This window comes from Micromesistius poutassou (genome assembly GCF_964030765.1).
Source record: "Micromesistius poutassou genome assembly, chromosome: 9".
NCBI classification, from domain to species: Eukaryota; Metazoa; Chordata; class Actinopteri; order Gadiformes; family Gadidae; genus Micromesistius; species Micromesistius poutassou.
Window position 1 is genome coordinate 283,829 of NC_140279.1, and position 25,811 is coordinate 309,639.

At 48.3% G+C, this 25,811-nt stretch overlaps 1 protein-coding gene across 1 annotated transcript; it reads left to right on the forward strand.

The window, feature by feature from the left end:
* The first annotated feature begins 3,593 nt into the window (after positions 1 to 3,593).
* LOC311352918 (occludin) lies at positions 3,594 to 22,635 on the forward strand. The gene is made up of 9 exons (XM_084472745.1): positions 3,594 to 3,801; positions 6,418 to 7,042; positions 7,611 to 7,802; positions 9,111 to 9,278; positions 13,972 to 14,123; positions 17,875 to 18,123; positions 19,400 to 19,571; positions 19,852 to 19,893; positions 20,174 to 22,635. Exons 2-9 carry the CDS (start codon positions 6,443 to 6,445, stop codon positions 20,270 to 20,272), a joined length of 1,674 nt encoding a protein of 557 aa, XP_084328871.1. The 5' UTR covers positions 3,594 to 3,801; positions 6,418 to 6,442; the 3' UTR covers positions 20,273 to 22,635.
* Positions 22,636 to 25,811: the final 3,176 nt, after the last annotated feature.

A 25,811-nucleotide genomic window follows, 5' to 3' on the forward strand; every position in this document is an offset into this window, starting at 1 on the left:
GGGAACCGGGAGCCTCGGAGGCGGGACTTATTCTTCAGAGGTCTCTTGGACACTGTCCAATGAAATGGTCTTTGTGATACAACCCGCCGTGGGAATGTCAAAAAGCCGGCCGGCAGCGGGGGATTTAAGAATTGATTTAAGAATGGGGCGATTGCTGTGGTACACGTACAGAGGCAACACTGTCCTTGCGACTACGGGATCCATTTTGCATTTAAAAACAACAAGCAGGGAGACGCACGAAAAAGCCGGGTTTAAGCGGGGAGCGATTTGATTGGCGGCAGGCTGCGTCCACAAAGACTACTCCCCCATACGGAGCAGCTGATTGCGCTGGTGGAAGAGACCCCCGCTGCACAACATCTGGCTACAGAAGGGCTGCACAACATCTGGCTACAGAAAGCATTGAGAAACATGACTGTGTGTCTGCATCGGAGGCTAAATCCCATTTAAAAAAATAGCTACAGTATGTAACTGCAAACGCTGTTGTATGTGTAGACTAGCCTCACTCAAAGTAGAGATTATTATTATAATTCATTCCCTGCTGAGGCCATCTGCCGTCAGTTGATAATCTCTCCATCATCATCATGTCTTTGTATGTTACAAAATGATTGAAGGAATTATCATTCGACTGTATTGAAATGCAGAAGAATAAAATTATTAGCTCTGCATGAGGAGCCTCAGTAGACGTTCCCACCGCTCATTGGACCACAGCACCACCGTGTGGCAACAGGAGTTTAATGCAAACATTTAGCTGCATATAGACCTCTGAAGAATATGTCCCGCCTCCGAGGCTCCCGGTTCCCTCGGTCAAATGTCTATGGGGAATAACACGGGGTTTATGAATGATCGTACATAACAAACTCTGTAGGTGGCGGAGAAGTAAAAGCTGCGTCACGTTTTGAACTACACACTTTTTCCATCTAGTGTCAATTGGGTTTTTGGATTGTCGGTGCCGTTAAAGTAGTAAACGATTATAAATGCTATTTTAACGGCACCGAAAATCCAGACATTTGACCGAGGGAACCGGGAGCCTCGGAGGCGGGACTTATTCTTCAGAGGTCTCTTGTTTTATGTTTTGTATAAATCCACGCCGGGAGCTCGTTGGTGTGGTTCACTCGGGAGAACTATTTTCATTGTTTAGAAAAGTACAACATTTGAGACGGCCCCAGTTATTTATAGTGACAACGTTTCTATGAAATATTATGAAATATAAAATATAAATCAAAGACCCGTGAAGTAAAGAAGCAGAAAACATTCAAAGGTGGATGGACTGGGTGGTCTGTGTGTGAGGCCAATGGTCTCAGACAGGGGCGTACTTAGTCATTTTGGGGCCCAAGGCAAACCCAGTCATTGGGGCCCTCCACATTCTCGTTCTGCACTGTATATATATATATATATTGTATAACTCTGCTTCATTTTCTCAACCCGCGCCAACTAGTTTGTTTTGGTACCGTCTTCCTGAATCAAGCCTGCACATGCGCAGTAACATGGAATAGTCCATTGCATGAGAAGGGAGGGGGGGCAGTCAAAAGATCATGATAGATTAAGCATTTTTCTGGATTTTTAAGCGTGTGAATTAAGACTAAAAAAATAATAATTGCTTTAAATCGAAGAAAACTTTATTAATCAGTTTTGTATGAGACGTTTCGGGGCCCCTGGAAATCTCGGGGCCCCAGGCAATTGCCTGTGTTTGCCTAATGGTAGGTCCGCCCCTGGTCTCAGAATGCTTCTACAAACCCGGTTCCGGTGTGACACCGATTTCTGCGACCCACCGCAAAGTGTGACCCAAGGCGGCGCTGTTGAACATTTTCTGAAACATGCTCGAGTTTGAAGCGTAGACCGGCATGAAGTCGTTCACGGGCGGAGACGTGCACCAGCTTAAAACTTAAAACATTTGTATCGTCATACTTTTTTTTTTTGCCCGGTTTTGTGAAACCGAGCAATAGCATGTTGATCCATAGTCTGTAAAACGCTAATCAAATCAAATCAGGGTGTTGACGACGATACAAATGTTTTAAGTTTTAAGCTGGTGCACGTTTCTGCCCGTGAACGACTTCATGCCGGTCTGCGCTTCAAACTCGAGCATGTTTCAGAAAATGTTCAACAGCGCCGCCAGGTAGGTCCTCTGAGACCAGGTAGGTCCTCTGAGACCAGGTAGGTCCTCTGAGACCAGGTAGGTCCAGACGGGACCAGGTAGGTCCTCTAGGGGACCAGGTAGGTCCAGATGGCACCAGGTAGGTCCAGACGAATAGATAGATAGCCATCCGGTAACTACTCTGATAGACTGACCTTCTGACATTCTTCAAGTGAACATCTTGCCTTTCTCACAACATGTGCTCCTTCTGTATGTGCTCAGTGTAGGTCTGATTAGCAGGCCTGGTCATTTCCTATAACACAAATCACAAATCACACATATCAATTTGGCCACATGTGATTGGCTGAACGATATCCACTTCAGGAAGTGTGTATGGGGTGCAGTACCACCTGGGGGGCGCTCACGAGCATGACAATTATACACAGAGAACCCAACTTTGCTACCTTGTGGGCCAAGTAAACAAAGAGTGGGGGTCGTGTCAGCCTCCTGAGCTCATTAAAAATGAAAAACGGTGCGGGGCCCAGGATTTTAGGCCCCACTACAGCTGAGGGCCCCATCCCGTTGGTGTGCTACCCATGACTGGGCCCCACAAACCCACATCTGTGAGGACATACACACACACACACACACACACACACACACACACACACACACACACACACACACACACACACACACACACACACACAGTCTTTGGAGAAAGGGTGAAACATCTCTCTCATTCAACTTTTATTTCTATATATTCATGATTGATAATGCATTTACTCCAACTGTGTTGGAGTAAATGGATAGCTTGCCTTGTTGAGGTTAAACATACACCTCACATAAGAAAGCTAACTAGATTGTAGCTAAGGGCTGAAATAAAAGATGAAAATAATAAGATCAACATCAAGACCTCAACAATAATATTGTTGAGGTCTTGATGTTGATCTTATTATTTTCATCTTTTAGACTAATTATAGACAGAACCATTGAAGAATATTCTGCATGGTTTATCTTTTCACCAAATAATTGTAATGTATAAAAAGGTACTAATATTACCCGGTAAAAGTATTCAAATGGTGGGAACTTTCCTAATCTTTATTTATTATATAGGCTACTTTTTTATGCTCACACAAATGGTATCTTAACATCAATGACAACCGTAACCGTAACATTAAAAAACCTAAGAAAGACGCCGCTGCAGATTACACATTATTCAATGATTGCATGTAATCAGTTAATTAAGTTAATTAATTAACCTCCACCTCCGGACGGGGGCGCTGTAGGACTTCTGGACCACATCAAAAAGACTGGTCAACATATTTTATAACTATTCAGATTCAGCATATTCAGCATAGAGTATTTTTTTTAATTTTTTTTTTACCAAAACTACCAATACACTATAAAGCCATACAATGTCAATGTGCTTTATTTTTAATTTTTATCGACGGTCCGCGGTCCCCGTGTCCTAGTGGGACGTCCCGCCCGCAGCAGACCCCCCGTGGTGCAAAACGGAGTGCTTCAGAGGGCGGCGGAGTCTGTGCTGGCGAGACACCACGGAACACACTCCGAATCGATGCGTTGATACGATGCGTTCTTGACGACAATAAATAAAGTCTCAAAAGTAAGGTGGCCTTATTAAGAAAAGGCGCTGGTGCTGTTGACTTCTCGCGGGGGATTACTCGGGACAGGAACCACACGGTTTTCCTCTGCACACGGACAGCCAGGTAAGACATTTTAAAATAAAGCTGCTTAGGTTGTCTGGGTAAAATAAGTTCACTGTAACAGCGACTGTTTTCCTCCTTCCCTCAGCAGAAGTAAATAGTGTTTCTATTCGTCTGTAAGGTCCTCTTGATCTATTTAAAATCCCTCCTTAGATAACTACAAAACACTTAGGCTACTCCGATTGAGCATAGGTCATTTCCTCAGCTGAATCAATTGTATTGACATCTGCCCTATACATAGAGCATAACTGACGTCTGATACTATATATTGGCAATACTGAATTGGATTTTCAAGGGCAAGGACATGCTAGACGATATATATATATATATAAAAAAAACCTGTGGTGCTTTTGACACACGCGTCCGAGAAGAAATGCTGTTTTCTACCTAAAACTGTGCATGATCTATTCCAGACATATACCAAATATCGAACGCTTACAACAATGCTATGACATGTTGCGTACAGTTGATGAATCGTGGGTTCAGTTGTTTTTGACGGGGGGGGGGGGGGGCATGTGACCGCAGGGTTGGAATCTTGTGATCTACAACCGCGGATAGAGTCTCTGTGTGCTGCCGCAGCAGCCACTGAGCCGTGGGTGTTTGGCCGATGGCTCAAAACAAGGGTTCAAGCGCCAACAGAAGCACGGCTGTACTTAGCCTACTGCTGCGGTTCTGTGTTATCGTGGTCCAGCAGAACTCACTTTATTTGGCTGTATTCACTGTAGCAGGCTGCATCGCACCTGGTACACACCTGTTCACACCTATATAAACACACACAGACACACACACACACACACACACACACACACACACACACACACACACACAGACACACACACACACACACACACACACACACACACACACACACACACACCAGCAGAATCAGAACTAATGCTGTCCTGGGAAAGCTGGCAGGCCGAAAATTAAGCATTCCCCATTTCACAAGACACCTGACACTCATAGCCAAGACATCCTCCACCTGTGCTCACCCTCCTCACACACACACACACACACACAATCTCACACACACACACACACACACACACACACACACACACACACACACACACACACACACACACACACACACACACACACACACACACACCCTCCCTTCACCAGAAGGGAGCCTCACAGAGGAACGATTGTCTGACCCTCTCTTTGGACAGTGCCCCGTTTCTCCCCAACCTGATTCTATGGTAACAGCCATCTCCAACCAGCCCCCTGACTCCCCCCCGCCCCTCCCACTCTGGAGACAATGGGGCCAGGAGTGGGCGCGTTGGAGGGGGGAGTACCGAGGAATGAGGGTGGGGAGGGGGGGGTCTTGGACGGAAAGCACTGAGGCGAGACTCCCCCTGCAATCTGTGCCAAATGCCTTAAAGGAGAAGAGAGAGTTATTAGCCCCCCCCACCTGTCTACCGGGGGCAGGGCGGTGTGGGGGGGGGGCGGGGCTGGAGGCTTCTGGCCCCCTGACATTTTTATACTGTCCAAAATGGTGTCTGGCGCAGCGCTGCTGGAGAAGAGAAGGTTGAGAAGGTCTTGAATGTCAGTAAGATGACGTCTTTCTTCACAGTGGAGAGAAGTCTCTAGAGATGTGATTGTAGAAGGTGTAAGGCGTCAGTGAGTATTAGTAGACGACTATGAAGCATTATACACGCCGTGTAACATTGTTCTGCTTCAGGTCCAGTGAAAGATGCTCTAAATTTACTTTCAGTTCCTAAATGATGTTCTTTTCAAACCTCCAGCTCTTTTTATCGCGCCTTACAGTTTGCTGTTTTTGAATTCACTTGCCTTTCGCCACGCCTCCAAAACAGTCTTTCTTTTTCTTTTTTCTTTGCGGTACGACCCCCAGGAAGAATGGCCATTGTTAACACGTTTACAGCACGGCCTCAAATTCCTGCTTTTAAAAAATTCATACAATTCCAAACAGAAACACTTCAATGATCGGCCAGGATGTGTTTCTGAGGATGTGAGCGGTGAGATCAGCCAGAGGATGTGAGCGGTGGATGTGGGGCCGACATGATGCGGGGTCTGAGGGTAGACGCCTGCTGACGCCCGTGAAGTGTGAAGGGCATTATTGTTGTCGGGGCTCGTCGTTGCATCGTGGTACGGCCGTCTCCACACCCACCGCCTGCTATGACTTCTGCTGCTTCCCAGAGCGCTGCGCTCAGGTCAGCCTCCCCCGGGGGGGCACCGCGGCTACTCAGTGCTTCCCTTGCGACCGGCTTTATTCCCATAATGCAGCAGCGCTACATGGCAGGGCGATAATGGCGTGGCCGTAAATTTTTCAATCACTTGCCAAAAGTCAAACATTTACTTGAAAGTTTTTATGTTAACGAAGCTCTTTAACTCGAGATAGCCACACCTGTTGTTATCTGTGAGGCCACACCCGGCGGACGGCCAGCAGCAGCAGGACTGGACCCAGAGCTGCACTTTACGCCGACTCTCCGGAGCGTTCCCTGACTCTCCAGAGCGTTCCCTGACTCTCCAGAGCGTTTCCCTGACTCTCCAGAGCGTTCCCTGACTCTCCGGAGCGTTCCCTGACTCTCCAGAGCGTTCCCTGACTCTCCAGAGCGTCCCCTGACTCTTTATTTAACCGCTCGCTGTTCCCTTCAGGCTCCTCTGACTCCCGACGACAGTGATGTTCGGCCAGCGCTACGACAGCCCCCCGGTCTACAGCCCCCCCTACACCGCGCCCTCCAAGAACGGCTACGGGCCCGCCGGCAGCTTCCAGGACCCCCGCAGCGAGTACGACCCCTACCCGCCCCCACCGGGCTCCTACTACATCGAGGACACGCCCCAGCACTTCTACCGGTGGCTGTCACCGCCCGGCATCGTCAAGGCCATGATGGCCGTGGTGCTGGTGCTGTGCGTGGGGATCTTTGCGTGCGTGGCGTCCACCCTGATGTGGGACATGCAGTACGGCTACGGCGGCGGGCTGGGGTCCTACGGCGGGGGGTCGAGCTACGGAGGGGGCTACGGAGGGGGCTACGGCGGCGGCTACGGAGGGGGCTACGGAGGGGGCTACGGAGGGGGCTACGGCGGCGGCGGGTACGGGGGCTACTACAACTCCTACCCCACGCCGTCCGCCGCCAAGGGCGCCATGATCGCCATGGCGGCCATCGACTTCGTCTTCATCCTGGGCTTCTTCATCGCCACCTTCTCCAAGAGCGGCACCTTCAGGAGCCGTCGCTTCTACCTGGCCGTGCTGGTCTGCAGCGCGGTGCTGGCTGTACTGCAGGTACGCTCCCTGGTCTCCTGGGTCTGTAGGGTCTGTAGGGTCTGGGTCTTTAGGGTCTGGGTCTTTAGGGTCTGGGTGTCCTGGGTCCTGGGTCTTTAGGGTCTGGGTCTGTAGGGTCGGGGTCTCCTGGTCTCCTGGGTTCTGGGTCTTTATGGTCTGGGTCTCCTGGTCTCCTGGGTCCTGGGTCTGTAGGGTCGGGGTCTCCTGGTCTCCTGGGTCCTGGGTCTTTATGGTCTGGGGCTCCTGGTGTCCTGGGTCTTTAGGGTCTGGGTCTCCTGGGTCCTGGTCTCCTGGGTCCTGGGTCTGTAGGGTCGGGGTCTCCTGGTCTCCTGGGTTCTGGGTCTTTATGGTCTGGGTCTCCTGGTCTCCTGGGTCCTGGGTCTTTATGGTCTGGGTCTCCTGGTCTCCTGGTCTCCTGGGTCCTGGGTCTTTAGGGTCCTGGTCTCCTGGTCTCCTGGGTCCTGGGTCTTTAGGGTCTGGGTCTCCTGGTTCGTTCTGAGGTTTATCACGGAGGAACCCCTGATCCAGACAGTTCTACGACGACTAACCCCCCCCCACCACCCCACAGGGCATCATAACCATCGTGTACATCGTGGGGGTGAACCCCATGGCCCAGAGCTCCTCCAGCATGATGTACAACCCCATGCTGATGATGTGTCAGAACCTGTACCAGACCAGCTACTCTCAGATGGGAGGCGTGGGCGGCTTTCCCATGTACAACCAGTACCTGTACCACTACTGCTTTGTAGACCCGCAAGAGGTAGGCCCTGTTTTCTTCTTCTGCACACCTCATTTCAGTTTCATGCTTTTGCAAAACCGTTTTTTTGTTAGTCTAAGGCACCAATCCCTCGCCACCCTGCCCAGACCCCTTAGCCCTTCGCCTCCGTTTAGCACGTTCACGCGTAGGGGCAGGGTGTCCCCATTCTAGATTGGATAGAGGGGTAGGGCCAGGTGGGAGGGGGGGGGGGGGGGGCAGGTGGGAATGGCCTCCAAGCTGAGGTTTTTCACTCAAAACCAAGTGTTATTAGAGTCATCGCTGAGTTACGCTGTACAAACTAAAGAAAACCACAACAGATTTTCTTGTTGTTAATGAAGACCAAATAATTATGATGACTGTCGTATTAGTAAAGTAGTTTAAGATCGTTTTAATGTATTAAAGACCATTTCTTTATAACAAACATAACAAACATCACTAGTATGCTGATGGCCTTTCCCCATGCCCCCCCCCCTTTGCCTACGACGACGTCCAGCAGCTCAGGTTAGCTGGTTAGCGCTCCACCAACAGCAGGCTAGGAGAGTTGCTAGCCTACAGGGTTGCCACAAAGGGGCCTGGGAATGAAACGTACAAGTTGTGTACGATTTGCGAGCGTCCATTCTTTCCTTTCTCTATCAGATAAATGTCATTGTGTTAATACCACCGTTGCCATGGTAGGGAGGCAACTTGCTGATTTGCGGCCGACAACCACAGAAGGATGGCTATGGTCCACACAACAACAGAAATCACTACAGCTCAAGACGGCATTGTGCGGTTTAGAAAGTCTGGCAACAAACCTGTGGCGTGCCTACGTAAACTCCACAGAGCACCACTTCTGGCGTAGCAAGGTCTTGAGGGTTGCCCCACTTCACGGGGGGAAGTTCATACCACCCCCCCCCCCTGTAACTCTGTTCCGAGGGGCACTCGAAAAAAGAAGGGTATGAAAGTCAAATAAGTGTAGGCCTGGGCCAAAAGCTCTCCCTTATCGTTGGTCAAGTGAATCATGTTCTTTGGTACAGTTTATCTACGGTCCTGATTGACACACTTTGGCAGTACAGTTTGTGATAGCGCAGATGTTGCGTTCCACTTCCCTGGTACGCTGTGGTACTCTGATAATATAGGACTTATCCTCTTCTAACACTTTTTTTTCCCCGTCCTGATTAAATGTACTACTAGAGATACATCCAGAGAGGTGTATCAGAGTGAAGTCAGGCCTCATCCTTCAACTGAAAACCTACCCAAAAATGTCCAACGTGTGATGAATAAAGAGCTTCTTATCAAAGTCCCTGTTGATACAATGCCATTCTTTCCCAGGGCATTGCCATGGCGTTTGGGTTCCTGGTGGTCATCGCCTTGGCTGTAGCCGCCTTCTACGCTCACAGGACACGGGGGAAGATTTGGCGCTACGGTAAACCCAACATCTACTGGGAGCCCCCCCCCGCGGGGCCCATGGCCTCCGAGGGCCAAGACGTGGAGGAATGGGTAAGACACAATTACAGCAGCACAGTCATCATGAGTTGTTATGAGTTCACCCAGCAGTCACAAGGCACTGCTGGGTACTGCACCAAACTACAGTACTGCACCAAACTACAGTACTGCACCAAACTACAGTACTGCACCAAACTACAGTACTGCGCCAAACTACAGTACTGCGCCAAACTACAGTACTGCGCCAAACTACAGTACTGCACCAAACTACAGTACTACACCAAACTACAGTACTGCGCCAAACTACAGTACTGCACCAAACTACAGTACTGCGCCAAACTACAGTACTGCACCAAACTACAGTACTGCACCAAACTACAGTACTGCGCCAAACTACAGTACTGCACCAAACTACAGTACTACACCAAACTACAGTACTGCACCAAACTACAGTACTACACCAAACTACAGTACTGCACCAAACTACAGTACTGCACCAAACTACAGTACTACACCAAACTACAGTACTGCACCAAACTACAGTACTACACCAAACCAGTGGTGCAGCGTTCATGGTCATATCATCATAAAATACTATTTTCTTAGTTATTTGTTTCTTCATTTTATCTTCAAGTAAATACCGGTTACATTTTCAACATGTGATCACCGTGTATACACCATTATATATAGGGAATGGAGATGCATGACGCCAGATGAGATGAGATGAGTTTCATTTGGACTTTGGAATGTTTTTCGCCACTTCCATTCAGTCATGAGTTCCCATGTTTATCTTTATGACCTGAAAGTCCATAAGTCTTTAGTGAGCTGAAAGTCGACCGTCTCATAGTTGTTATGCATTTACAATTCAAACATAGAGCATGTACACGGCACAGCTAATAGTGTATAACGTATATAAAACCTGCCTACGTGTGTGCGCTACTACAGTATTTGCTTGTGTGAATGTCTGTATTTGTGTGTGTGTGTGTGTGTGTGTGTGTGTGTGTGTGTGTGTGTGTGTGTGTGTGTGTGTGTGTGTGTGTGTGTGTGTGTGTGTGTGTGTGTGTGTGTGTGTGTGTGTGTGTGTGTGTGTCACTACAGTAGCCCCTGATCCAGACCATTATGTTCTTTATTCCACGTTCATGTTGCTCATACACAGGCTTTTATTAGCCTATGGTCACCTGTAACTAATCTGTGACTTTTTAACCACTGGTTAACCAGTACGATCAAAATTGTTAAGTAAGGAATTTCCTTGGATATTATTTGTTGCTAAATTTGACTGGGAAAATGGAGGTGGTGAACTTTGGTGCAGTAGATCTCCTCCCGTTGGGTATTGTTGTCTGTGAAGCTGAGCTTGTCGTAATGGCACCACTGCAGTATTCCTAACCCTAACCCTAGCGACTGTCGTCAGGGTCAGACCTACTGATTACAGCTGTGTGTGTGTGTGTGTGTGTGTGCGTGTGTGTGTTCCAAGGGCTCCTACCTGGTTTCACTCTGACTGATCATTAACCTGCAGAACAGATTGTTGGCAGGCCGGTGGTTTCTAGGGAACCGCCTTGTTATTTAAACATCAACAACTCAGCCAGTCGTGGTGAAGTGTGTACACCTGCGATACTGAATGGTTATTGGTCGTCGTGTGACAAACAAAGTGAACAACTTCTACTTTTATCTCCCACTCGAACGCAACAACAACCCGGACATTATCGAGGCGTCTGAAAGAAATGAAGCAGCGTGTTCCTCTGTGAAGACGTGTCTGTGTCACCGAGGACACTTGCAAATAGCGCTACAAATCTCCCGGTGGTTCTTCGACACGATACAACTCTAGTAATTCCCCAGTGGGAGAAATACGTTAAATCGACAGACAAACAAACACCACAACACCACAAGCCCACCGACAGCAGAGGGGCGAGGGTGTGGTGGCGGCGGTGGGAGGGCAGGGAGAGTCCTGCTGGGGGCCCAGACACCAGACCACCACCAGACAGGAGGGACAGACACGCATCACGAGACACGCCCGACGTTAGTGTGAATCCCGTGACCACCGCCCGTGTTGTGTGTAATCATAGAGCCAGACGTAGCGATGGTCTCCCAGACGGCTCCTACTCGAGTAGTGACTCATAGTTTGGACTGAACGACGTATAAGAGCCTCTTGGACTGACGGGCCTCCTGACTTTTCCTTTTCCCCCTCCCGGCCGTTCTGTTTGTACGTTCGTGTCCACAGCGGGTTCCCTCCGGGGTCCTGCCTTTGCCCGTAGCCGAGGCAGGGCGCTACAACGGGAGTTATAGTTCATCGTGGACACGACACTGTGCCAGCTGCTGGTCTGAGGGAGGTTCATAGTGTGGCCCCTAGGAGGGCCCCTAGGAGGGCCCCTGGAGGGCCCCTGGAGGGCCCCCGTCGTGAGTCTTCAGGAGCGCCCCTATCTAAGAGACTGACCTTCAGAGTAATTGTTTTGAAACAGGATTTGTTTGTGCCCGGCTGCTGCGGTTCGTCTCTGTTCCAGCGATGACCTCACACACTGCTCTCATTCATTACTGAGTGTGTTGTGTCCGTGTGCTGACGTCGTCACCGTCACTCGGGGGGGGGGGGGGGGCGGGGGTGGGGGGAGGGGGGGTTCAAATTCTTGAAGAATGAAAAAACAACAAAGGCGTTCTACTACGGAGATGGAGTCTGAGGCCCACACTGGTCAAAGTGCAGCGAGGTTTGCTTTGCTTCTTGTTCGGTTTCTCACACTTTGTCCATCTCTGTCGGCCTTCCACATTATTGCCCTCTCTCTCTTCTCTACTGCCTCTGTCTGCTAGAGCCTCCTTCCTCCCCCCCCCCCCCCCCCCCCTACCTGCCTGGACTCTGCGGGGCCCCTCTGAGTCCGTCCTCAGGGGCTGACGGGCCCCCCCCCCCTCGACGGGCCCCCCCCCCCCCCTTGGCAGGGCGTTGTTCACATTCTTGGGGGACTTCATCCTCAGTTCTCAGTGTTCTGAAAGAGGGAACTACTCCCAGCAACACCGACGCAAAATAACCATCTCTTGTTTGTTCAGCTTGATGATGACCAACACGTGGTCGTCACCCCCCCGGGGTCGGCTCGGTACCGCGGGGTCGTGATCGACGGTAGCCCAGGGTCAGCCTGGGACACCCAGGCTGACCCTGGGCCGTGCTCCCCCCCCAGCGGTAGCCTCATGTCTCAGTCTCCCTCCCTGCTCGCGTCATTCTGGACAGGAAGCAGGGGAGCCTTGCTTCTGAGGAACGTGTTGACCCACAGAGGAGAGCTTCACCTGCAGGAAGGACGTGTTGATTTAGCCGTCGCTGTTCATAAGCATCCACTCCCTTCAGCTTCAAGAATGAAAACAATAATAAATATATTTATTACTACACCCCTCAGCGCTGTGGAACGCTCCGTTCACTTGCGTGGGCCTTCCCGACTTCCGGTGGTGAATTATTTTTCGATAATGACCGTTGTTAAGCATATAACGACCGCTGTCAAGGAAAGTGTATTTTTTTCCACGTCTCTCGTATCACTCCGCAAGTCGTCCGGTAACTTATCAACCCCAGCGGATTCGGTTGCTAAGCGACGTCAACATCTTGGGCGGACTATTTCTCTGCTGATCAACACTATGAATGCTGGTAACAAATAAATTGTAAAAAGACACCGCGTGTGAAGTTATTTTTTCGCTTTGGCAAGTATCCGTGTAATAAGCGGGATAATGTATAGAACGTCGACGGTCATTATTGGGGAAAAAAAATAATAATTTGGGATTGCCTTCTAGGTAATAGTGTAGTGTTTGATTTAAAATTAGGTTACAAGTTGTTTCTAGAATCGGCCAAATGAAGCAGGTAATCCGTTGACTGTGCAGACCAATTACACGCCCCAATACTCCCTGTGGATTAGCATTCTTTCTTCTGCTGTCGTTTAGAAAAAACATTCTTATCTCTGAACAACACTGCTGCCAAATTAATGTGGCTCACTGCCCTGACTCTTAATGACTTTACAACCTGAGTGGTGGTTGTTGTTCCTGTTGTTGTTGTTGTTGTTCCTGTTGTTGTTGTGGTTGTTGTTGTTCCTGTTGTTGTAGTTCCTGTTGTTGTGGTTGTGGTTGTTGTTGTTGTTGTGGTTGTTGTTGTTCCTGTTGTTGTGGTTGTTGTTGTTGTTGTTGATGTTGTTTTTGTTGTTGTGGTTGTTGTTGTTGTTATTGTTGTTGTTGTTGTGGTTGTTGTTGTTGTTATTGTTGTTGTTGTTGTGGTTCTCCTGACCTGTGTCCCTCTGGGCTCCTGTTGTTGTTGTTGTTGTTGTTGTGGTTCTCCTGACCTGTGTCCCTCTGGGCTCCTGTTGTTGTTGTTGTTGTTGTTGTTGTTGTTGTTGTTGTGGTTCTCCTGACCTGTGTCCCTCTGGGCTCCTGTTGTTGTTGTTGTTGTTGTTGTTGTTGTGGTTCTCCTGACCTGTGTCCCTCTGGGCTCCTGTTGTTGTTGTTGTTGTTGTTGTTGTTGTTGTTGTGGTTCTCCTGACCTGTGTCCCTCTGGGCTCCTGTTGTTGTTGTTGTTGTTGTGGTCCCCCTGACGTGCGTCCCTCTGGGCTCCTGTTGTTGTTGTTGTTGTTGTTGTTGTTGTGGCTCCTGTTGTTGTTGTTGTTGTTGTTGTTGACGACGTGTCCCTCTGGGCTCCTGTTGTTGTTGTTGTTGTTGTTGTTGTTGACCTGTGTCCCTCTGGGCTCCTGTTGTTGTTGTTGTTGTTGTTGTTGTTGACCTGTGTCCCTCTGGGCTCCAGGTGAACAACGTGGAGAAGAGCCAGGATGCCCCCACCCTGGTGCTCTCGGAGAAGTCCGGGGGGCGGCTCAACGACTCGGCCAACAGCGTGACGTCCTACGGCCTGGACCGCGTCCTCAGGTCCTCGGTGCCCACGGACGACTACGTCAACCAGTGAGTTCAGACAAACAAACAAACAAACAAACAAACAAACAAACACCACCACTTTACCACCACTCAAGGCTGAACCTTTGGGCGTACTTTCTCTCACCACACGGTGACAACAAACCAACTCTTTTTGCATGAATGGGAGTAATGGTACGACCTGGTAGCTGGTTCACTGATGGTGCACTGGGAGGTGAGGCGTTTGTAGTGGGTGGTGGACAGTAGTGCTGGATACTACTGCAGTGCAGGATGGTCATCATACAGATAATAATAATAATCTGATAATAATAATAATCAGATAATCATACACATAATGATCCACGGAGCTCCCAAAGGAGGAAGACCAAAAACAGAACTTGGTTCAGACAGTATTTGCAGTGATGGACAGCAGGATCTAAACATACTACTTAAAATGACAACATGTTATGTTAATATCAACATATCACCGTGTGATACGTTGTGCTCCTACACCTTGTAGCTTGTCCATCGTTTACATTTACATTCAGGGCATTTAGCAGACGCTTTTATCCAAAGCAACTTACAATAAGTACATTTGTCATAAGAAGTGAAACAATATATTGATGTCGGTACAGTAAAGATGTTCATAGAACCAAGTGCAAGTACTGACCATCGCCAGGCTGACCCCATTCCCCGTACACAGCAGTGATAGCTAGGCTACTGCAGATGCTACACAATTAAGTCCTATGAATAAATACAACGTACATAAAGTGCGTTCATTCGATTAGATTAGATTAGAAAAACTTTATTTATCCCAAAATGGGCAATTCAGTTCGCAGTTACCAGTCTCACATAATAAATTACTTAATAAATACTATAAATAGCATAAGAGGTAGACACAAACAAAAACATATATCAACAGCAGTCCCAACACACACATTCAACTCACAATTCATTTCAGTCTGTCAGTAAACAACCACCCTGCACTTGAAAACACTGGTGTGCTCTCCACCTACTCCTAACCTTTATCATTTAGCAACCTGATGGTTGCAGGGATTAAGTGCGTACATCACAGGCTGCCTTCTGTGAGTCTTCGTGTAACTTTGATCTTGTGTATCTCTCTGGGAGCCTGCATGTATCTTTCCTGTAGACCCGCTGGCTGTGGTGGACATTCCTCTACAAATCCTTCAGACACACACACATATGAATTTGCTCTCTGCTTGTTGTTGTCATCGACCAACTGCCAGAGGCCAGCCACCAGTTTCATTAGAAGTTCTGGCTTGTAGACTTGTAGAGTCCGAATGTGTGTCTGCAGTCGCTGGCCTCTAGTTTTGTTTTCTTTTAATAATCATTATAGGATATTCTCTCTCTCTCTCTCTCTCTCTCTCTCTCTCAATTTCAATTCAATTCAATTCAAAAAAGCTTTATTGGCATGAGAAATATACATTTGCATTGCCAAAGCAGGTGAACAATAAAATAAAAAGGATTAGAAAATAAAATAAAAAGCTAAAAAGATCATGTATATAGTACAATATATAATAAGTATAAACATAAAATACAAAATATATATACATATCAAATATTATACAATAAAAAAGTAAAATGTGCGATATTATAAAAATGACAGTATCTCTTATTAACAGGTTAACAGTATTTACAAAACGGAGGATGTGTGCAGTAGTGCGATAGTGTATTGCACACAACAGGTGATGAACTTTGCCGCTGCCGTCGCACACACTGTTGTGTTTCTCCCAACAGGTCTGGCAGTGTGTGAGCATCTGGAGCGTCTTTAAAGTCCTCGCGTGCCTTTTGTTATCCGTGGGAAGTGTGTGTTGTTCCCGACGTCTTCGCATGACTCACAGGAAGTCAGGAAGTGCAGCTCTGTCTCTCTCTGTTGGTTTTGTGTGCGGTGGGGGCGCAGTCTGTTGTTCTCCTGGGAGCCAGGTCTTGTCTGTGGCGTCCCTTCTCCACGGCCAGTCTGCATCTGGTCGAGGACTTCCTCCGTTTTGGGTCGGCCACGGTGGTCAGGTATTCTGCCACGGTGTAGTCTCTGTTTCTGTTGAGGTGTCGTCTCTGTTGAGGTGTAGTCTCTGTTGAGGTGTAGTCTCTGTTGAGGTGTAGTCTCTGTTTCTGTTGAGGTGTAGTCTCTGTTGAGGTGTAGTCTCTGTTGAGGTGTAGTCTCTGTTGAGGTGTAGTCTCTGTTTCTGTTGAGGTGTAGTCTCTGTTGAGGTGTAGTCTCTGTTTCTGTTGAGGTGTAGTCTCTGTTGAGGGACAAAGAGCAAGCCAATTGACTCTGGTGTTTGGTGGACTCTTTCCAATGTACCAAATACTTTTCCTTTTGTTTTCTTATCATTTGGTGTTGCCTGATGTGTTGGTTGTTAGGTGTTGGACAGAGTCCCAGGATAAGCCGGCTAAGGGGACACTTTTCTGGGTGTAACTCTCTGTGGGTGAGGGCCTTGTTGTGGAGTGTGCTGCTGTCGCTTTCCTTAAGGTGGTTATAAAGTTTTAGGGCTCTCTTCTGAATTTTAACGATTGGATATCGTCCTAATTCTGCTCTGCATGCATTATTTGGTGTCTTTCTTTGGACTTTTAGTATTGATTTGCAGAATTCTGCATGAAGGGTTTCAGTTTGATGTTTGTCCCATTTTATAAAATCTTGGTTAGTGAGTGGATCCCCAGACCTCACAGCCGTAGAGCGCAGTGGCCTCTATCACTGCGTCAAAGATTTTTAGCCAGATCTTATTTGGGATGTCTAGTTTGATATTTCTTTTAATGGCAAAAAAATGCCCTCCTTGCCTTGTCTCTCAGGTCATTAACAGCTTTGTGAAGTTTCCTGTGGTGTTCATGTTTATGCCGAGGTAGGTATAGTGTTTTGTTTGCTCTGGAGTAACAGTGTCTATGTGGAATGTGTATTTGTGGAGGCTGGGTCTTTTTTCAAATATCATTATTTAGGTCTTACTAAGGTTCACTGTCAGGGCCCAGGTTTGGGAGAAGCTGTGCAGAAGATCTAGGTGCTGCTGTAGGCCTTCTCTGGTTGGGGACAGCAGCACCAGGTCATCTGCAAACAGCAGACATTTGATTTCGGTGTCCACTAGTGTTGTGCCGGGGGGCTGCAGACCGTTCTAGTGTCCTTGCTAGTTGGTTAATGTAGATGTTGAACAGGGTCGGACTCAAGCTGCATCCCTGTCTCACACCCTGGCTTTGTGGGAAGACGTCTGTGTGTTTCTTTCCTATCTTAACGGCACATTTGTTGTTTGTGTACACAGACTTTATGATGTTTTTCCTCCAACACCACTTTCTATTCATTTAAACAACAGACCATCATGCCAAATTGAGTCAAAGGTTTTTTTAAAGTCTACAAAGCAGGGGAATAGTTTGCTTTTGTTTTGGTTTATTTGGCTTAATGTGAATATATGGTCTGTTGTACGATCATTTGGTAATAAGCCGATTTGGTTTTTGCTTATGGCATTACTGTCAGTCAGGAAGTTAAGAAGTCTGCTATTTAAAATCATATATATAATTTTACCGAGGTTGCTGTTGACACAGATGCCTCTGTAGTTATTAGGGTCAAATGTATCTCCACTTTTGTGGATTGGGCTAATCAGTCCTTGGTTCCAAATATTGGGGAAGATCCCGGAGCTAAGAACAGTGTTAAGCAGTTTTAGAATTGCCAAATCGGAATCTGAGATCTGTATATTTAATCATTTAATTTAGAATACCATCAACACCACATGCCTTTTTTAGTTTAAGGGAACTTACTCTCTCTCTCTCTCCCCCCCCCCCCCCCCCCTCTGCCCCCCAGGTACTCGGAGCGGCCCAGCCGCCCGTCGGAGGCGCGGTCCTTGGAGGGGGGGGGCAGGACCAGTTCCAGCCCCTCTGAGGAGACCGGGGGAGGGGGGGGCGGGGGGGCCGGGGGGGGCGGCGTCCGCAAGCCCTCCGCCCACCGGGGGAAGAGGCGGCGGCAGAACCCCGAGCTGGATGAGTCCCAGTACGAGACGGAGTACACCACCGGGGGGGAGACGGCCAACGAGCTGCAGGAGGACTGGGACAGGTGAGGGGGGGGGGGGGGGGGAGGGGGGACAGGTGAGTGGGGGGGGAGGGACAGGTGAGGGGGGGGGGGGGTGAGGGGGGGGACAGGTGAGGGGAGAGGGGGGGCAGGTGAGGGGGGGGACAGGTGAGGGGGGGGACAGGTGAGGGGGGGGGAGGGTGAGGGGGGGGAAGGACAGGTGAAGGGGGGACAGGTGAGGGGGGGGGACAGGTGAGGGGGGGGACAGGTGAGAGGGGGGACAGGTGAGGGGGGGGACAGGTGAGAGGGGGGACAGGTGAGGGGGGGGGACAGGTGAGGGAGGCGGAGGGTGAGGGGGGGGCAGGTGAGGGGGGGGACAGGTGAGGGGGGGGGGGGAGGGACAGGTGAGGGGGGGGACAGGTGAGAGGGGGGGAGACAGGTGAGGGGGGGGGGGACAGGTGAGGGGGGACAGGTGAGGGGGGGGAGGGTGAGGGGGGGGACAGGTGAGGGGGGGGAGGGACAGGTGAGGGGGGGGAGGGTGAGGGGGGGACAGGTGAGGGGGGGGGGGGTGAGGTGGGGGACAGGTGAGGGGGGGGACAGGTGAGAGGGTGAGGGCGGGGGGGGACAGGTGAGGGGGGGAGGGACAGGTGAGGGGGGGACAGGTGAGAGAGGGGGGACAGGTCAGGGGGGGGGAGGGTGAGGGGGGGGACAGGTGAGGGGGGGGAGGGTGAGGGGGGGAGAGACAGGTGAGGGGGGAACAGGTGAGAGGGGGGGGGACAGGTGAGGGGGGGGAGGGATAGGGTGAGGGTGAGGGTGAGGGTGAGGGTTAGGCTGCTGTCCAGCTGCTCCACTAAGCTTCGTGGTTAAAGCTCAGTGAAGCTTTACAGAAAGCTGGGGCCCAATTCCCAGGTCCTTCTAATTACACGTGGTCTCTCTCTCTCTCACACACACACACACACACACACACACACACACACACACACACACACACACACACACACACACACATACACACACACGCACACACACACACGGCATTGGAGCAGCATAAGTAATCCTGTTAGCTATGCAGTATAACACGGACTCTCTATGAAACAAGGCCTCACTAACTCACTGCAGCAGTGAGCCACCACCACCACTGCTGGTCGTTTTGCCGTGTTGATAAGCTGCTATTGTTCTGGCTGAAACAAACCTGCGTACGTTTACCGAGCAGATAGCTCAGCATATCCTCCCCTCTTGTCCACTCAACCTGTCTTGCCTCTTGTCGTTCAACCTCTCTCCTTCTCCCCCCTCTCTCTCTCTCTCTCCCTCCCACCGCCAGCGTCTACCCGGTGATAATGTCCGACTCCCAACGCCACGAATACAAGCAGGAGTTTGACTCCGACCTCAGGGAGTACAAGCACCTGTGTGCTGAGATGGACGACATCCACGACCAGCTGAACAAGCTCAGCAGGCAGCTGGACACTCTGGACGAGAGCTCAGCCAAGTACCCGGTGAGCTGCCCTACCGCTGGCCACCACTAGGGGGCCGACAGCTGCCCTACCGCTGGCCACCACTACGGGGCCGACAGCTGCCCTACCGCTGGCGTCCACTAGGGGCCGACAGCTGCCCTACCGCTGGCGTCCACTAGGGGGCCGACAGCTGCCCTACCGCTGGCGTCCACTAGGGGCCGACAGCTGCCCTAATATCTGCATGTCGCTAAATATTTTATGTCTTTTGTATTTTTATTGGCATTTCTTTAATTCAGATTCATTCATTTGTATTTTTTTTCAGTCTGTGGCAGATGAATATAACCAACTTAAGGATCTGAAAAGGGTGAGTTGAAGAACTAAGTCTTCTGTATTTGAAATTAGTATTATAGATTTGTGCTCTCTAGATTGTAACCCTTTTGATTAATAGAGATCAGTTTTTGGGACACTCAGAGAAAGTTTCAAAGTAAAATAAGAAGTGTTGTAGCCACAGTGTAAGTGTGATTACGCATGTTTCAAAGTAAAATAAGAAGTATTGTAGCCACAGTGTAAGTGTGATTACGCGTTAAGTGTGATTACGCGTGTCCATGTTTCGTGACTGACTCCTCTTCCCCACGGCCCTGCAGACTCCAGACTACCGGGCGAAGAAACACGACTGCCGCAGGCTGCGGCACAAATTGTTCCACATCAAACGCATGGTGAAGAACTACGACAAGACCCACTAAATAAGCACGCACACACCTCCAACACAACACCCACCAACATCATGTCCTTCAACATGGAAAACAAAGACTTTCTAGAAGGCTAAGACCAAAAAACACATACACACACACACACACGCACGCACACACACACACACACACACACACAGACAACATAATCCCACTAAAACACATGCCGTTCGTAGTTCACCTGTGTTAGCTTGTTGCAGCTTTCTTATGCTATAGAGTGAATGTGCTTCAGTCTAACTCTGTGACCAGGGGACAAGGGAGAACGTTGGCAGCCAGTCACAGCACAGCACCACTGCCGTTATTCAAAAAGGGCCGTTCTGAAGGCCTTGCATTGTGAGAGCCTCTCTGTATGTCGGAAGGTGAACCCTGGTGAACCACCGCTTCCACCGAGCCGAGCAGCCCACAAAGAGATCTTATCTGAGGGAGGTATGTAGAGCTGATAAGAACTGATACAGGAGTGCTGTGAGGCCTGTCCGCATTCAAACACACACAAGGTCAGTGCTCGTGGACGGCTCACCAGAGACCAGCTCGCCCCTCACTGCTCCTGGTATCACTGGGCGCTACGGTGAAGCATCTATCGGAACACGTTGGAGTTTGCCTTAACTTAAGTCTCTTAAGTGATGATCAAAGTTGCATTTAAACCCTAAGGAGATTAACCTAGCCAGCAATAGTGTACACTTTTTTAAGAGATCTGTATCACTGCTACATAAAAGAATAAGAGTTGATTTGTGACTGAACAGAAGGATAAGGCGCCTGTTATGTGAGGTTGCTGTCTTTAAATACTGCCAGGGATGTAATCTGTTTGTACCGTGCTAATGGCTAGTGGTATTCATAGGGCATTGGTTGATTCTGTAAGGGCTTTAGCATTATTTGTTTTACATCTCAGTGTTTTATTATTCAACTTTATTTTGTAATCACCGCCTTGGAAGTCATTTGTCGTTAATTCATTCAGTAGAAATCCTCTCAAAGGCTGTAAATGGTCAATTTGGGAATAGTTCCTGTTTGTAGCTGTTGCAAAAATGATCTTCTAATACAAAACACTTTGATTATTATTATTTTTCATTTAGAATTTTGTACTAGCAAGAGGGACCGGAAATCTGAAAAAAATGAAACATGGCCTCCATGTGAACACAGTTTGAGATCGAAGCTGTACTGTTGTTCATCTGCTGGTCTGGTCGCCTTCTGGATGTGCCGCCCCACAAAGTTCACTTGGCCAACCTGTCAAAGCCGTGTGGGTGTCCCTGGGTTCAAACAGAGAATGTCCAATATGAAGAGAACCGGCACTCTCTGGTGACGTCCGGTTTCTGAACTGGTTGCGGTAACACATCCGTCCACGCGAGGGCGCTGGCGGGTGAGTGCAGAATGAATGGGAGTCGACGGGTTTCACCGTCAAATTACACTTTTCTCAGGGTGTCGTTGTTTTTTTTTTTTAAGTAATTTGAAAGTCACATTCAAAAGGGGGGGCTAAGATAATACACTTAGCCCCCTCTGTATATTGTTCACTTATCTGTTCTAAAAATCCGTTCAAAAAGATGATGACGTCACTGCCAGAGGTCCTGCTTTACGGAAAGTTCTGAGTCACTTTTGCACTTCAGCATATATATAATATATATATATACATACATACATATAATATATAACAATTAACTTAGACGGAAAGTCCTCCTTAAGATAATGTTTCTGATTGTGCTTCAGCTTCAGATGCCATCAAGAGGGTCTCAGGTCGTAATCAGTCGCAAGTGCGTCCCTGACCAATCAGCATTCATTAGCAGAACGCTAGCGTGTACGGCCGACAACGGCCCAAACTGTAAGAAATCGAAAGGACAGAAGTACTCATTCATTCGAATTTTTATCTATAATCTATAGTGAACTTGCGGAATCTACAATAAAATAGGTGATATTTCAACGACAAGCGGGTGAAAGAGACACATTTAGCCGTCTAGCCCCATAGACCCCCATTCAATCTGCACTCATGCGATCACCCCCGGTGGAATCTACTGGAACTGCAACCGAGTTGGACACAACGGGGCTCAATAGAGAGTGCCAAGGCTCTCCGTAGACGGGTCTCTAACTTGTAACCATTGTAACATGTCCTTGTACTAATCCACTCCAAGTGTTCTTTTTATTGACATGTTAAAAAAATGTCAATGCTTATGATACATTTTATACATGTTTTTTTTTAATCAAATGATGAGTCTACAAAGAACTTTAATGTTGTTTCATAAACATTATGCAAGCCATTTTTGTTTTTAAGACTGTTTTCCGTGTCATCTTTTTTTACTGAAAACTTTGAGATAGTATATGTGTGAACATGCAATTGACATTTTGCAAGCAATAAATATCTATAATTATTGTTAATCAAGGTGGTAATGAATGCAGCTATATTTCCTATATGATGTTATTTTCTATGTATCTTGCGGCGGTGTCTGACGCAGTGCTGCGATGCGTCCAGCAGGGGGAGCACCTGGACCGTCTGTGAGAAGGGACTTGTGCTTGCTCATGTTTGGCATAAGCCTTGTGACGATAGGTCCAAACCACGCGTATTCAGCTTCCCTCGCCTTTTCCCCCCCTGTTCCTGTTGAGTATGTGCGGCCCTTTATGGTGAACACTTTAGGACCATCACTAAGGAAACAAAAGACGAAGTCAAACAGAAGGACTTGTGAAATCCCCTTTCTTAGATTGCATGTATGCATGTATGTTTGTGTGAAGGTGCATTTCTCAGTATCATCTTTAAGTACAGTGATATACAGGGGATGGCCTGCAGTGATTTATTTATTCTGTAAAGGAATTGCATCGTAGTCCATTATCATCATTGGAAGATACCAGCAGCAGACAAATCGACAAATTTAGCTGGAAGATGCAAATCTTCCTCAGTTATTCGACAACAGAAAACAACAGAAAATGTGTTATCTCGACAGCTCTTAAGTTACAACACTGTTGCAGATTCAAATGAGGCTTTGTCTTCCAAGTGATTATCTCCTATGTGTGAGGTGGTGGTGGAGGATGCTGACAGGCAGAAGACTGCAATGGCGGGGCTTCAGGTTGTTCAGGTGATGGTAGCTGCTGGTTTCATCATAATCATGTTCAACCTACTCCGAGCTAAAACTTCTCATTCCAATTGGCGATCAAATAGCCATAGGGTTCCCTCCTTGTTGAACAAAGACACACTTGGTATGAATACGCCACAGTGAATTGAATATCCAGGACATGAAAGTTATCGTTAAAGTTTTTCAGTTCCTCTTAATTCACTTCCTTATCCAATATCCAGAAAGAACCAACAATATCCATGTCATACAGTTCGCTTAAAAATCAGTCACAAACCAAGATTAGTGTGTTTTTTTATGCATAAACTGGTCTACTTTTAACTACTAAACACATTTTTCATTGGAGCAGCTACTACATGTAATACTGTAGCCTATGAATGGTTCCAACAACTTTCTCCACTGATGAAGCTCAATCAACATTCATTTCAAGGTCCCTTTTGGAAAATACAGTTTAATAAGACCTTAGTTATATATATGAAGTCATGTTTTCTTGAATGTATTCACTAAAGTGTATTATTCAAAGCAATTTAAAAAAATGAATCAAAAATATTAATTATAATGAAAATGAATTGATTCTGACATTAATTACGTAGTCAATTAATGTGTGCTTTTTTCTTTATTTCTACCAATGTAAAAATAACCAACACAAATATGTCAACAAAACTTTGTTTAAAAGTAATACTACACAGCACAACAAGTCAAATTACAACAAACCCAACAAGTGATTTCAGGGCAATTGCGATATTATAAATCATGGTCATATCTTTTTTTTTCTTGAATCGTGACAAGGGAGACAAAAGTCCATCGCACAAAATGTTTTTTTTTTTTTAAATCTTTTCCCACAATCATACGCTTTCAAGTAGAGCATTTTGGCAGAACATTGGTGGAGCATTTCTGAGCGGTCCAAGACGGCGGGCCTCGTGATGTGAAGGACCAAGGTTCCACCGAGGAACACGCGACCTTGAGACCCTGGAGGTGAGTCGTGACAGCCTGGGCCGGAGCTGTCCTTCAGCAGCACATCACCAACGTGTGCAACCGCTTCCAGAGCAGCCGACTTTGTGTATCGAAGGATGCGTAATAAAACCGTTTGGTATTCTCCAACGAACACAACAAAAGTGTGACGCGCTTTCACGCTATTTGCCGACGTGTTCATGGGGTTTGCCAAAGCTCAAAGAAACCGGCCCTACACAGACGGACTGTCACTGCTGAAGCTGTGTGACGATGCTGATGATCCCTTTTTATGGTAATCGACTATTAACACACGTTAAGCATACAATCAGTTCACCATACAATCTTTGTCTCTGTGGATATAAAACATGAGGTATTCATAAGAGCAGGAGCAGCGTTCATCTGAGGCGCATCAACGGATGTTCACTTTTATTTTTTCACTATCGTGTTATCTATTCTTATTGCGGAAAAATGATCCATAGTCTGGGGAATTGTAGTTTGTTGCTGATCCGCCTGCACAAACCCAGTATCTGGTAACAAGGCATGTTGGCCAACCTAACATTGGCCACGCTCAACGGAAAAAAAAACTCCCCCAGCCGTGAAATTACAACACCCTCTGTGATATGTGTCATCATAGAAAAACAACCGCCGAGCAGAGAGGGAAACACAGAGCGTGGCCCAGAGCAGGATCACATCGTAGAGGTAGTAACGTCGTTTCCTTGAAGTCCTTGAAGCTTCCTTCTGCTTGGACTCAGATAGAGATCAGAGGATCAGGAGTCCAGGAGTTCAGACAACAACAACAAAAAGCCTCCTGTCCTTCACAGTCCTTCCTAACCCTCCACACATCGGAGCTCCGCTTCAACAAGTTCATATGTGAGGGGCAGAGGAAAATAAGACAGACCTTGAGATGAAGGTTAACGCCAGGTGACAGAAGAGACCGGACCCCTGAAAATAATCACCAACACAAACAAGCCCTGCCGTGGATTTACTTTTTGGTATTAAACGACTATTTAGTTGTTTTGCTTTCAATCTCTTCTCCATCCCTGCTTCTGTTAGTCTATTTGGCGGGGGGCAGGGTTGGCGATGTGGCGGGGGTTGGTGGTGGCGGGGGGTGGTGGTGGGGGCCGGGGACCGAATCAGTTCGAAGGAACGACTCTTTAACAAGAACGAACCGACCTGATTCCACGTTTCAGTTCTCTCTCGTTCGTCTCTCATCGTTCGTTCTCCCAGACTCCCCCTCGCTGACTCTCTGTTCACTGTGTTAAGTTAGCAGAGTGGCGAAGAGGGGGTGGAGGTGGTGGCGGTGGTGGCGGGGGTGGAGGTGGTGGTGGTGGTGGTGTTGGTAGCACGGCGGTGGTGGTGGTGGCAGTGGTGGTGGAGGTGGTGGGGGTGGTGTTGGTAGTGGGGAGGTGGCGGCTGTGGGGGCCGGAGTGGTGGTGGTGTTGGTAGCGTGGCGGTGGTGGTGTTGGTGGAGGTGGTGGTGGTGTTGGTAGCGGGGTGGTGGCGGGGGTGGAGGTGGAGGTGGTGGTGGTGGTGTTGGT

Bases quoted from the DNA above. Each gene is read 5' to 3' on its own strand.
- LOC311352918 (XM_084472745.1), top strand. From the start codon at position 6,443: ATGTTCGGCCAGCGCTACGACAGCCCCCCGGTCTACAGCCCCCCCTAC. The intron at 9,279-13,971 runs GTAAGACACAAT...TCTGGGCTCCAG, and splicing joins GCCAAGACGTGGAGGAATGG to GTGAACAACGTGGAGAAGAG. The intron at 14,124-17,874 runs GTGAGTTCAGAC...TCTGCCCCCCAG, and splicing joins ACGGACGACTACGTCAACCA to GTACTCGGAGCGGCCCAGCC.